Source organism: Chrysoperla carnea, chromosome 3 (assembly GCF_905475395.1).
Source record: "Chrysoperla carnea chromosome 3, inChrCarn1.1, whole genome shotgun sequence".
Classification (NCBI taxonomy): domain Eukaryota; kingdom Metazoa; phylum Arthropoda; class Insecta; order Neuroptera; family Chrysopidae; genus Chrysoperla; species Chrysoperla carnea.
Window position 1 is genome coordinate 37,777,648 of NC_058339.1, and position 14,529 is coordinate 37,792,176.

At 29.9% G+C, this 14,529-nt stretch overlaps 1 protein-coding gene and 1 non-coding gene across 2 annotated transcripts; one reads left to right on the forward strand and one right to left on the reverse strand.

Annotated features, from left to right (window-relative positions):
- The first annotated feature begins 579 nt into the window (after positions 1-579).
- On the forward strand, positions 580-4,545 carry LOC123296012 (glycine-rich cell wall structural protein-like). Its single transcript, XM_044877474.1, has 4 exons — positions 580-661; positions 2,219-2,280; positions 3,210-3,346; positions 3,431-4,545. Exons 1-4 carry the CDS (start codon positions 644-646, stop codon positions 4,525-4,527), a joined length of 1,314 nt encoding a protein of 437 aa, XP_044733409.1. The 5' UTR covers positions 580-643; the 3' UTR covers positions 4,528-4,545.
- A 4,062-nt stretch (positions 4,546-8,607) lies between these two features.
- Positions 8,608-8,687, reverse strand: Trnal-uag. The gene has a single exon. It is a non-coding gene; the product is annotated as a tRNA-Leu (tRNA).
- Positions 8,688-14,529: the final 5,842 nt, after the last annotated feature.

Consider the following 14,529-nt stretch of genomic DNA (forward strand, 5'->3'; position numbering starts at 1 on the left):
GAGAAATCCAGAGTTAATAATCCTAACAACTAATGCCAGAAATTCCAGAAATGTCCGAACAACTAATGCCCTAATATTTTAATCTATTAGTCTATTTAATTGCCAAAAAATGTTATTAATATAGAATCCTTTATTTACTTTCAATATTCATACTTGATAAAATTAAATTCATGAGTATAACAAACTTTATACATAAAAATATTTTTACAGGAGAAAGGAAATTAAAGCAAGTTAGAAATATTATTAATAATAATTTCTTCTTCCACTCTTTAAATTATACAAAAACAAAATATTGCTGTTCTTTTTTAATTGTATGATAATTTGCAGTGCATTACAATATTTATCTTTGTCATGGTCATGGACACTATCATATTAAATTTTGTATGTGCATATAGTAAAGATCCCTACCAAAAACTGGTTTAGTTCATCACTATCATTTATTTCTTCATATGTGGGAATTACATGTGAGATCATTGTCATTACCAATTAAAATCTATAATAAATTCTAGTGTGGCAAAAATTTTGGTATAAATTGCAATACAATTACAATTTTTAAATCAGATTCAATTTGAACTTCATTCAAGTTCGTTGTGTTTGAAGGTGGTTGTCTCCCAAAGGAAACACCACAAAAAATTTAGCTATAATGGCTTCCAAAATTATAGTGAGTGAATATTATTATTTTTTTAAATTTTCAAAAATTTAATTATATAAATTTAAAGTGAATTTTGTTTTTTTATTGGTTAATGAGACGTTATTTATCGAAATATTTGAAAAATCGGAAAACAATCTCAATATTGGACGTTATACTAATTGTTTCATTGTTTATTGAAAATAAGACAACATTATCGAAAATTTGTGTGGATTTATTTCGCCGAAAAATTGCCATAATTCAAAAAATGACTATGTTATTGAAATTTTTTAATTGAAAAATTTCAATAATTATACTAAACCCTTAAATAATTAGGAAATTATTAAGAAAAAATTATTAAAAATCTAAATAAATATTTTTACTAATATTCCAATCGATTGTGAAAAATAAGAGCACGATTTCTCACGGGATTCATTGTATTAAGATTTATCAATTTTAACGAAATTCACTTTGAAATTATAATGTAAATAAATATTAGAAAATAAAAAAAAATCCAATTAATCTTTCAAAAAAAAATAAATAAAAAATTTGAACCTTGTTCTGATTCTAGATAATAGCATAATTTAAAGTGCAATAGAGGGCTCATTTTTTGTAAATTTACTGTAAATTCGAAATAATTATTCTATAGTGTCTTATTTTCTATTATGGCTCAAATTCTTTAATTTTTATAAAAATTTATTTTCCGAAGAATAAATTTTTTACATCGAAACTTTATAACCGATAACTTCTACATTCAGAGTTGTATATTTTGTTGTTTGTAAAACATTTTACCTTGCGGGAAAAAAAGGGAGAACGTTTTTTTATTAATTTTTAATAATTTAAACTAAAGTTTAATGTCCTGAATTCATTCGATTCGACATAAAAATTACTTTTTGAAAAAAATTGTAACCACGCATTCCAGAAATTCAAATTATACTTTTATCAAATTAAAATTTCTATTCTTGCTGTTGTTTAACGAAGGATGATTTAACATCCTATAAAATTCATTGAGAAAAATTATTTTTGAAGTTTTCGAGCGAAATTTTAAAAAAGACTCTAGATAAGAGAATAATTCCTTAAAAATCTCTATAAAATAGCAAACATTTTTACAAAAAATATATATAAATAGTTCTTAAATGTTTTCACTTATTCCCAACCCATTTTATAGGTAGATAAACGCAGGATAATTTAACGCTCTGTGAATGTAGCTTAGAAAAAACTTTTTTTGATAAAATTCATTAAAAGAAAATTATTAAAAATTCAAATAAAATACTAATTACATTAACAAGCGGAGTAGTAAAATAGGAAGTGCATTAAAAAAAATAAATTAGTATTAAATAATTAAATACCAATTTAATATATTGTTACGTATAATTATTATAAAATATACAAAAAATAATTTCAGCTACAAACTCATTATTTAAACTAAATTTTATGTTCCAACTTTCTTCAGTTTTTTTTTTAATGATATTATTTTTTTAATATCTTTTATTATTTTTTAATTCCTTTCACATGTATGTTAAAACGGAAGTCTGATTCATATAATTATTTTGATAATTAAAACATTTTTTTTCTCTGTTTAACTTGTAGCTCGCATGTACGCTGTTGTCACTTTCATCTGTGTCCAGAGCAACATTTGGTGGAACTGAACAGTAAGTGTAAAATGATTGAATCATTAACAGAGGAAGATTTTTATTTATTGACGTCAAGTGTCATTGAATATCAATAATTTTTTAATTGATTTAGAAATTTAATTCTTGTTTATGTTGCTATCGTTGATTAATTAACATTTTTTGAGATTCACCATAAATTTTTTGTATGTCGTTTAATTAATTATTTAATTCGACGGCATCTTATAAACTTGACCATAAAATCTGTTGCTAGAATAAATAGAACCAATATTTTTAAAGTGCTCATGTCATTCAAGATCATGTCAATTTGTTCTGAACTTGGCTCAGTTGTAGAAAAAAATTCAACATTGTTTTATTTTCATTACTGTATCTTCGGCCTACGTTGAAAAAATTCCTTAAGAAAACGCCAATGGAGAAAATAATAAACTAATCCCAGAGAAAAAACTTTATGTATAACCCAAAATGCTTATCTTTCTCGGTCTCGGCAAACATGACCTGCGTGATAGGCTTTTTACTTTCCAATTTTCCAATTATTTATTTATTCCCGGATATATTCATTCACGAATCTCCTTTCGTCAATAATTTTTGAGGGTTTTTACGAAGGAATTTATGATATTGCAATGATTACTGCATAAACACATTTTTTCACTAAACATGTATTTTCAATTAGTGTGGCATTGTATTATATAAGATTTTGAAGAAGAAAATGCATTAAAGAAATGAACGCAGGTATTAATTACATGTTTCATAAATAATAGTACATAAATTGCTATTATCATACTTTTTAAATAGTTTATTGGATGGCGATAAATCTTTCACGATGGTCACATAAAGCGAAAGTAAAATAAAATAAAAAATTGTTTTTAATTTCACTTTGAACTTTGTTTTTGTAATAAATTTCTAGAAAGAAGTCAAAATTGTAAATACTATATTCATTTTACTTGTTTCAGTGTTCATATCCGTGTACATGTACCTGAAATTATTAAAGAATCACACCACCACAAAGAGATTATCCAATACGAGCACCATGATCATCATGGCCATGGCGGCGGAGGTGGGGGCGGTGGTGGCCACGGTGGCCACGGTGGTGATGTAATCATTGTTGAAGATCATGGCCATGGTGGTGGTGGCGGCGGTGGATTTGGTGGTCACGGTGGTGGTGGTTATGGAGGCGGTGGATTCGGTGGAGGACACGGAGGTGGAATATCTATTGGTGGTGGCCATGGAGGTGGATTTGGCGGTGGTTTCGGAGGTGGCCATGGAGGTGGTGGCAAACATGTTACCATTGTTGAAGAACACAGTATCGGTGGTGGCCATGGGGGAGGTTTTGGAGGCGGCAGTTTCGGTGGTGGCCATGGAGGTGGAATATCTATTGGCGGTGGACACGGTGGTGGATTATCACTTGGAGGAGGACATGGCGGTGGATTATCACTTGGAGGAGGACATGGTGGTGGATTTGGAGGTGGAAGTTACGGAGGAGGTCATGGAGGCGGCGGCGGTGGTGGCCATGTTACAATTGTTGAAGAACATAGTATTGGAGGTGGTCATGGAGGTGGTATTGGTGGCGGCCATGGCGGTGGTAGCTTTGGTGGTGGCCACGGCGGTGGACTTTCGCTTGGCGGCGGTCATGGCGGTGGAATTTCACTTGGTCATGGCAGTGATTTAGGAGGAGGATTTGGAGGTGGCCATGGTGGTGGAGATATTGGAGGTGGCTATGGAGGAGTAGGAATCGCCCACAGTGTATCGATAAGTAGTGACCACGGTAGTGGAGATATTGGCGGTGGTTACGGCGGTGGACACGGAGGTGGATCAATTGGCCACATTGCTGATATTGGCGGTGGATATGCAGGTGGTCATGGAGATATCGGTGGAGGTGGATACGGAGGTGGTGGCGGCGGAGGCCATGCCAGTATCTCAATCAGTAGTGATCATGGTAGTGGAGGTGGCTTAGGAAGTTACGGAGGTAGTAGTTTCGCTAGCAGCCACGAAAGCAGTGGTGGATTTGTTGGAATATCCAGTGGAGGTGGACATGATGATCATGGAAGCTTAGGAGGCGGCGGTGGTGGTCACTACAGTGGTGGTGGCGGTGGATTCAGTGCTAGTTTTGGAGGTGCCGATAGTTATTCGGGTCATGACAGTTATAGTGTAGGCGGTGGTTCAATTGGCGGCGGATATTCGAGTAGCGGTGGTGATAGTTACAGTCCGAGTCATGGAGGTGATGAAGGTGGCCCATACGGCTATGGTCCAGAAAGTGGACACCACAAATAAGTAAATAATATTCTCAAAAATGTGACTTAGATTCAGAGATATATTTATTTCTGAGTCATTCTCAGTATTAGTATTTAAGTTACTTTTACTTAACTTATATTATGAATGTTTTTATCATGAACATATATAAATGGACTACTCATACGATCAAAATCTAGTGTAGACTATTAAGGGAAAAAGAGCTACCGTAGGCCAATAATATATGGCAGTGGACATGCCGTCTCTTTTATCGTACCAAATGTAATGCACTAAATGCGTAATCCATTCCATATGTTCATGGTTTCGATGCGTTCTACCTGTACCTTTGTCTTTCTCTATCTTCTTTTTCTTCTCTATTTCTTTGAATCATATTCGTGTTGATTCAAATTAAAATCCCAGTCATTTTTTTGTTATTGTTATTATTGTTAATAACTATTGTTTGTATATTTGTTAGTTTATTTTATTTTTTTAATTTTTTTTTGTATTAATTTGTTTAATACGTGCTGTTGTAAATATTTTGTCTGCGTCTGTACTTATTCTAAGAATAAACAATAATTTTCTTAAAATATAAAAATAAAATTGTTTTCTTTAAACCTTTATCCATACGCAAAATCATCAATAACTGATAACAAGTTGTCAAAAATTGTGAAAAACGTTTGTATAAAATATAAAATGACAATATTTTCTTACGAATCCAAGAGATTTAAACAGAGGAACTCAAATATTGTTTTATTTTGAAAATTCTCAGCATCAGTATGTTGTATAAAGCTTTGAGCTTAATGCACATAAAAAGGAATTTGTATTTACTAAATTTGCAGCTAAAAAGTAAACAAATAGATATCAGCTATATCTTTGTAAACTATGTTTCAAAATAGGTGTATTAGAATAATATTTTTTACACTTTTGAACCTTTTATTTCCACTGTAATCAAAATATTTAAATTCAAATGAAGTTACTATTCTTATACATTGCCACTACGTTGCCATTAACTAAGGATTAAATTTAAAATGTATTTTGACAAATGACATTCTTTTGTTTTTTAATAATATTAAATTTATGTATTTTGACAAGTGGCACTATTTTGTTTTTAATAATATAAAATTTATATACTTGATTGTGATGTGAACAACTAGTACACAATTTTTGACTTTTATCGATACTTTTTTTCAATTTTTAAAAATAATTTCAATATAATTTTTAACATATATGTTCATTTGTTTTATGTATCACAGTTCTTTTATTTCTGTTCACTAGCGAGCAGAAATACTTATATATAAAAATGGAGAACGATCCCACTCATATAAATATATAAAGTAGTATTTAAGACCTTGTCGTAAAAAAAAAAGAGTTCCGGGATCGAATTTCCGGCAGATAGACATTTTTATTGTCAAGAAAATATCGATTAATTAACTATGTATACATTAAAATAATCAATTAATCCGGAACGGATGGTATAGTGTAAAACACGCGAGCGGAACTAAAAAGTAAATAAATTAAGAAAAAAAAATTAATTCGTGTACGAATAAAAACCCACATATGAAACAACCAGTTCATTTTTTTATATAATAAGAAACGACAGACAATATTCACTTTCACAAATTTATTATAATCATGAAAATAAAACCATTCAATTTTACAAAGTCAAGTTTTGTAAAGTGATGTAATTTATGTGTTTGATGTAATTTTATTAAAATTGATCTTAAGCGAGTTGAGAGAAATCGTATATATACATTTATCGAAAAAAAAAATTTCAAATAAAAATTCTCTTAATATTTGAAAATAATGATTAAATATTTTTTATAACATTAGTGTGATCAAATTAAAAAAAAATGGCGTCAATTTTTAGATAATTCTGAGTTCGGAGAAAAAAATTGAATTTAGTAGATCATTATGATACAAATTGAGGAAACTAAAATCTAACATTTTTTGATGGTCGGAAGGGGTCCAAAAAAAATGGTAAAGTGGCCTAATCCGGTCTTTTGCGTCAGACACCGTCGGATTGAGTTAAAAATAAAAAAGTGTTTAATAAGCTTAGGCGCCGTAAAAAGGCGAAAAGAATGAGCTGCGAATGAACCCGATTGGTCCATCGATGTCCCCATAAATTGCAAAAAACCATCGATTTTGCTCGAAATTTCAAAACTTCATAGCTCTTGTTGTTTTAAAGATTTAAAGCTGAGATTTAAATGGATTGTAGCTTTTGTACCCATGAAGTATCACACACAATTTCAGCAAGATCGAATTTATACTTTTTGCAAACCGCAGCTGAATGCAAAAAACAGGACTTTTGTAAAATGGCTCTAAAAAAATTGTGGTGCGGTAACGCGCTATTTTTTTTACGCGAGCATATGCTTCAATAGTTAAAGTAATATCTACTAAAGTGCCAACCTCTCATCTTTAGTAAAAGTTACTAAAATATTAATTTTAAATTACTATTATTTTAAATTATAACATTAAAAATAGGATGGAAGTAATGGGAGCAATTATTAAGAGACAGAAGTTATGTGACATTATAGTCTTAATAATTGCTCCCATTACTTCCATCCTATTTTTAATGTTATAATTTAAAATAATAGTAATTTAAAATTAATATTTTAGTAACTTTTACTAAAGATGAGAGGTTGGCACTTTAGTAGGTATTACTTTAACTATTGAAGCATATGCTCGCGTAAAAAAAATAGCGCGTTACCGCACCACAACTTTTTTGGGGCCATTTTACAAAAGTCCTGTTTTTTGCATTCAGCTGCGGTTTGCAAAAAGTATAAATTCGATCTTGCTGAAATTGTGTGTGATACTTCATGGGTACAAAAGCTACAATCCATTTAAATCTCAGCTTTAAATCTTTAAAACAACAAGAGCTATGAAGTTTTGAAATTTCGAGCAAAATCGATGGTTTTTTGCAATTTATGGGGACATCGATGGACCAATCGGGTTCATTCGCAGCTCATTCTTTTCGCCTTTTTACGGCGCCTAAGCTTATTAAACACTTTTTTATTTTTAACTCAATCCGACGGTGTCTGACGCAAAAGACCGGATTAGGCCACTTTACCATTTTTTTTGGACCCCTTCCGACCATCAAAAAATGTTAGATTTTAGTTTCCTCAATTTGTATCATAATGATCTACTAAATTCAATTTTTTTCTCCGAACTCAGAATTAAATTATTCAAAAAGTTAATTTGATCACGCTACATGTATTTTAGGGAAGTTTGAACCAAATGGTGCGCTGTCTCACACTTAGAATCTAAGCTTCTACATCACCCTTGAGACTTTTTACGCGTTCTGTACGTCCTTCCAATCAGCATCATACAAAAAAAGTTTATGGTAGCAGAGTTTTCTTTTTCATAGGACTTTGAAAATTTTTGTTTTCAATTTCAATTTCAATTTCAACGGACATCCAGATTTATTAATCGATTACCAGGCTGTGTCGGAATAACAAAAAATAATACCTTTCAATATATGTCGCTTGGGGGAGTAATAAAAAATTACTACTTACAAATTACCTAAACGGATAAAAAAAATGGATATAAATAGTAGTTCTAAAATATAATTTCAAACCAACAACTTTTTTTTTATTATTCCAAAGTTTTACAAAATCAGCAAGAATAATAATTTAACAAGCTATTAATCTATTTTAAATGTATCTGCTGTTAATTTTTCTGTTCTCTAAACCAAACCAATTATTTAATTAAAAATTTCTATTTAGTATATAAAGTGAAAATAAACTGTCTCTATTTCTTGATATTTTAGGTATTTTCAGGTGCACGAAATTGTAATGCTACTAGAACATATGTCAAAACATTTCCATAAATCTAAAAAAGAAAAACTAGTAATTTTTAAGGCTACTTCTATTTGTATATTGATTTTTTATCGATAGAAATTTATTAAAACTTACCGGTGCTGTTAAACTTAAACTAATGCTAACCACTCCGCTTGCGTTTAATTTTATTGATGAAAATCTCAATTTATTGATAAATATACGAATCTGTTGATGTTCTGATAAAGACAAGTGTCTTGTAGAATATTCAAGCAGAAAATCTGTTAATCCATTAAACTATAATAATAATAATAAATTCTTAGAAAATAAAAATTGAATATAAATTATTTGACAGCGGTGGGATTCGAACCCACGCCCTTTCGGACTGGTGCCTAAAACCAGCGCCTTAGACCGCTCGGCCACGCTGCCTGTTGTATGAGCTGCCTTTGTTTGTCCATTTAGACTTAGGTTGCGGATTCGAATCCAGGCAGCGGCAGTGTAAACAATTTATAATTAATGGGAGTGCAGAATTGATCACATTGTCGTCGCTTGGATAAGAACGAAGTAAGCGACTCCACCCACATCAAAATGTAATTGTAAACATGTTTGTAATTAAAAAATAAAGATTAACAAATAATGATGTGGGTGGCCTTTGTTATAGGCGTATATGTCAGAGAAACGGAGGTTAAACCCCATTATTATTATTATTATTATTTTTATAATAATAATAAATCTTTATTGATGTGCTCAAATGAACTAATCAAGTTACAATTCTAATATTTTAATAACAAATTAATACATTCATCATTAAGAAAAAAGAAAAAAAAATTAATTCATTTCAGACGTAATTATCAAAATTTATTACATAAACTATAAGAAAAACTCAATTCAAAAATGGGAAAGATTCCAGCATAATCTTTATTGGAAAAACGTTTTCAAAAGGGCTTAATACTTTTTATGGTAGGTAACATCTTTGGTTCTGATCAAAAGTCTTTATCTTAAAGCTAATCTTTTAAAATAGACAGTTTTTGATTACGTTCATTTTTAATCTTCGACAAAAACGAGCTAAAAATGCTACGGCATCGTAGTTTTCAAACGGTTTCCAAAATTAAATGGTAAAAGCTAAGCAAAGGCTTCTCCACACAAACTATTCATTTAATCCCAAACTGGTAAATAGGCATTCCGAGTATATCAGTTGCACGTCTGCCATTCTTTTATCCTATCGAAACTTTGGTTGAAAATGACAAAAATAGCCACAATTAACCAATTAAACTGGAATATTTTTAAGGAATTCCGTAAAAGAAAAGGTAGCCTCCTTGACTATTGAAAATAACGCATTTTATAGATTACAAGAATAATTTTTGTTCTTAAAACTTGCTTTTGTATTATTTGAATTGGTACCATTGTATTTCTTGAATCTGAATTACCTTTCAACAAATATTTCCGAGAAAATAAAACTTGAAAACGAAAAAGAAATAATTGCTTAAAGAGTATCTTCAGTGCCCTAAGTTGTGAACCACTTTGAATATACAAAAGCATTATTAAAGTCTGTCTGTTTAAGTAATTTGAACTAAAAAAATATAATGCCACATGCTATAGATAGGTTCAATTTTTTATAATCAACGATTTACAAAATAACATCAAAAAATCTCTTACCATTGACATTACTTGCTGCCCGGATCGTAAAAACAACCAGATACCAGCCGAATGTGTAAAAATAAATATCCAGTTAAAGAAATTAATCGTATTCGTCATGGCGGTAATATTATTATATTTCAAGTAAATAATCACCGAATACCAATGTATAACCAAAACCGCCAATTCCATAGCAATTAACACCAAAAGTTGTGGATTCATAGCGTTATTTGTCTCTCGAATCGAAATACAAATTTGTTCATGCAAACATCGTAACTTTTCAATCATTTCACTTGCTTCCAAACTAGAAATGTTTTTCCCCGAATTCGACTCATCGTTCGTTGGCAATGTATGTTCTTCATTGCAAATATTATATTTTATACATCCAAATAAAATTAAAGAATTATTGGTTTCGTTAACCTCTTGTAAAGGATGCACATGTTTAAATTGCAAAGTTTTGATAACCATTTTTTCGAAACATCCAAAAAATGAAATATAAAGCGCGCATAGAGTACAAAATTCCAAATAAAACATGAACGGTATATTGGAAACAAAACGAACAATAAATCGATCATAGTCCCAATTCGTAATATATTTATCAGCAAAATTCAGAATAAACAGCGAAACAAACTGTATAATCAAATGTAGCGAAATTAATGCTGTAAATACGTACTGTAATCGAATCAGAATTTTACTTGCCGAATCACACATTAAACCATTGTTAATTAATGGTGCAATTTTATTCAAACTTTGTACCATTTTCTTAGCACGTATCATATGGCACAGTATTAAACTTGTTGATAGAATCGAGTAAATTGTTTCATTCATGCCACTTAAAAGTACTGGTAAAACGGATTGAATATGTGGTTGATACATTTGGCGGCCAGATTGAATCGCTTGGTTTCCACAAATAACAGCGATTATCAATGAATATAGTAACCATAAACGGGAGACACGAAATTGACATCGAACTTGTTGTTGATCTTTAATGTGGCACCATGATATTGGGAATAAACCGAAAATTCGGCATAATGATACTGAAATTTGTAATGATTTGCAAAGGCAATATTTCTTAGGTAATTTTTTGGTCATGATTTTTATGTGAAACTAATAACGGTTTTCCAATGTTATTCCATTTCAAGTTTTACTTCAAAATTCTTTCAAAGGAATAAATTATGTTTGTAATTTGTTCCAATAAACTTTTTCAACAAAAATTTTCCACAGAAAGTCTTTTCTTGCAGTTGACTTTTAATTCTTCTTCAATCTATCCAATTTCGATTAAGTTTTTTAATTGGAAAAAAATTGCACAACCCATTAAATGCGACTTTTGGATATCTAACATTATCGTATCAGACCGAAGAAGAAACTGAAATATTTTTCCGTTTTCCGAAGTTTTATTATTGGCATACTTTTATTGTTAAGAAGTGTATAATTATAATTACTATTAAAATAAGGAATAAGAAATTTTTATTAAGATCTGATTAGAAAATGATAATTTTTTTTGTATATTTATACAAAAATGACTTTTTAACACGAAATTTTCATTTTATAACTGTGTCAAGTATTTCACCTATACCTAGCTGCTATTCAAAATAATGTACTGTTTGATTAAATTATGTATTATTTGAAATTTATACTAATTTATAAATTAACCAGGGTTGGAATTACGAAAACTTTTTTGAGATTCAAGAGTCAATCGATTTGTCTTAACCTTGCAAGTGTTACTGAAGATATAGAAGTAATGAAAATTCAATACGGCGACCACCAGGCGCCATATTGTGAAAAAAATGTAAAGGTGTTCCTATGTGGCGCAATTGAGACCAAACGCATGGGCCGATTTCAATGATTCTTACACAATCGATTTGTTTTATCTTTACGAGTGCTACTGAAGATATGGCATTAATGAAATTTCAATATGGCGATCGCCAGACGAAACAAGTGAAAACAAACAATTGACTGAGTTAATTATTGGAACACCATGTAAGTAAAGACAATGTTGATTACTCTGTCACATTACACATACATACATGTCACACATATATAACTGATATTCTCATATAATACATACTATACAATTTGTGCATGACAGTGATGTTTACGAAAAAATGTTTCAAACAAAAGTTGTTTATTTTTTTCTATAAGAAATATTTTTTACATTTAAACTTTTGTTCTATCTCTAACAGTTTACAAGATGGGTCCTACGGAGCCAAGATCCAATTGACTTACCCAGCACGCTATAAATTTCAGCTTGATATCTCTTTTCGTTTTTGAGTAATCGTGCTGACAGACAGACAACCGAAAATGGACTAATTAGGTGATTTTATTAACACCTATATCAAAATTTTGTTCATAACTTCAATATTTTTAAGCGTTACAAACTTGGGACTAAACTTATATATAGCTTGCATAAAATTTTTTGCAAAGCCACGTCTGTTTTATATACATTATAGACAATTATAAAAAGTAAAATGACATTTATTATTATACCCCTATATTGATGTAAAAGTTTGATTATTAATGATGTTTCAATTTGATAATTGCGTGGTTTTATTCATTATTATACTTAGAAAGGTTGGTTGGTTGGTAATACCTTTAAACAATACAATAAATATTAATTAATCAGTCTATTATTTTTGTTGAATTGTATAATAATATTCATAACTAAAATACTCGAACGACACGAACACAATATTGATACTTTATACAATAACAAACACATTCGTTCAAAAGTTGCTTCTTTTAAAGAAGTGAGCAAGGCAAATTAAGGGTTGAAATTTTTTATTTTTATGATGAATATATTAAGAATACAAATTTTCGATATCTGCATTAATTTCCAGTGTTTTTATACCATGTATATATGAAAAATATCATGGTATACTAATAGTCCCAAGTTTGTCACGCTTAAAAATATTGGTATAGGCTACGAACAAAATTTTGGTATAGGTGTTCATAAAATCACCTACTTAGTCCATTCTCGGTTGAATGTCCGCCTGCCTGTCTGTCTGACAATAGATAACCCAAATCGAAAAAAATATCAAGTTGAAATCTTTACAGCGTGCTCAGGGCATAAAAAGTAAGGTCGAGTTCGTAAATGAGCAACATAGGTCAATTGCACCCTAGGTCCGTAGGACCCATCTTGTAAACCTTATGAGATAGAACAAAAGTTTTTTTTATATAAAATGTTCCTTATAAAAAAAATAAGTTGTTTCAAACATTTGATCGTAAACATCACTGTTTACCCGTGAGGGCGCAAATTATATAGTATGTATTATATGGCAATATTAATCATGTGTGTGTGATATGTATGTACGCCTGGCTATATAAGTGTGGCTTTCTCTCTTTACTTGCAAGGCGTGAAAAAACAAACGATTTCATAACCAAGTCAATTGTTTGTTTTCACTTAGGCAAAACTAGACCAATAGCCAGGCGTGCCAAATTCATCTTGCATTATGGCTGCATTTCTATCATGGGCGTACGTATCATGAAACCGATGTTTATGATGGTTTGATCAGCCCAAAAATTTTGCTAAATTTAGTATGATAATTTAGTGGCTTTGTGAAATAAATTCTTACATCGATATCTATTTTTTTTATTACATAAACTACAAATATTGTCTAATTTAGAATGTTGTTTACTCCTTGCTAACAATTTCTTACAATTATATCATAAATTTAGCTTTCTATTGGTTAAAATTGAATTATCTATGAATATTTTTAATATTCAGTACCTAAGTTCATATTGTCAAACAAGTGATTATCACTTTTATAACACCGGGTACAATAGAATATTGAGTGATGATATTATCTAAATTTTACGATCTAATAAAAAAATTAAATTTTTGTTCAAGTGCTTATCGGATAAAATTATTTATCCACGTTAGTATATGCCATAATAGTAGTAATTTATAGTAATTGAATGATAACAATCTTTTTTGTTTTTTTGAATAGATGTTGAAAAATAAATTACTATGCATTTTTCTACTAGCACCTCTAATCGATCAATCAATCAATGTTAATTAGTAAATTTATTGCCAAGCAATTTGAAATTGTAAAGCCACTAACACATACGTCACTACTGTGCCAGATATCTGAAAGAAAATCATAAACTTATAAATTATTAATTAAAGTAAAATTTGTAAAAATATTTTTGTAAAAATAACTTTTTTTTCAATTTTTTCATATTGTAAATGTTTTCAATTCCAAAAAACACATGTAAACATTTCGTACGTTATCAATTTGACGATTGTCACAAAATTTAATATTACTTACTGAATTGAATATAATAGAATTTGTTTTTCAATTCTCTTTAATTAAGATTACTAGAAAATATATTTGTCAATATTTAGTTTACGCCTGTATGTATCATATTAAAAACATACATTATAATCGAGAAACCATGATGTAAATAAATATCGTATGCATGATTAAAAGTAAACAAAAACAAAAAGTAATGAATATAATAGACTTTAGAGTCGTTGGAATTCAGTTACTTTCAAATTATGGCTTAAATAATCTTAATTAAGCTTGAATGATCCCCATACAGGCAGGTGATTAAATAATAAAAGGCGTTAAGAAAAAAGATAATTTATCAACTTACTGATGCAAGCAATCCAGTCCCAATATTAAAGACTCCTGAT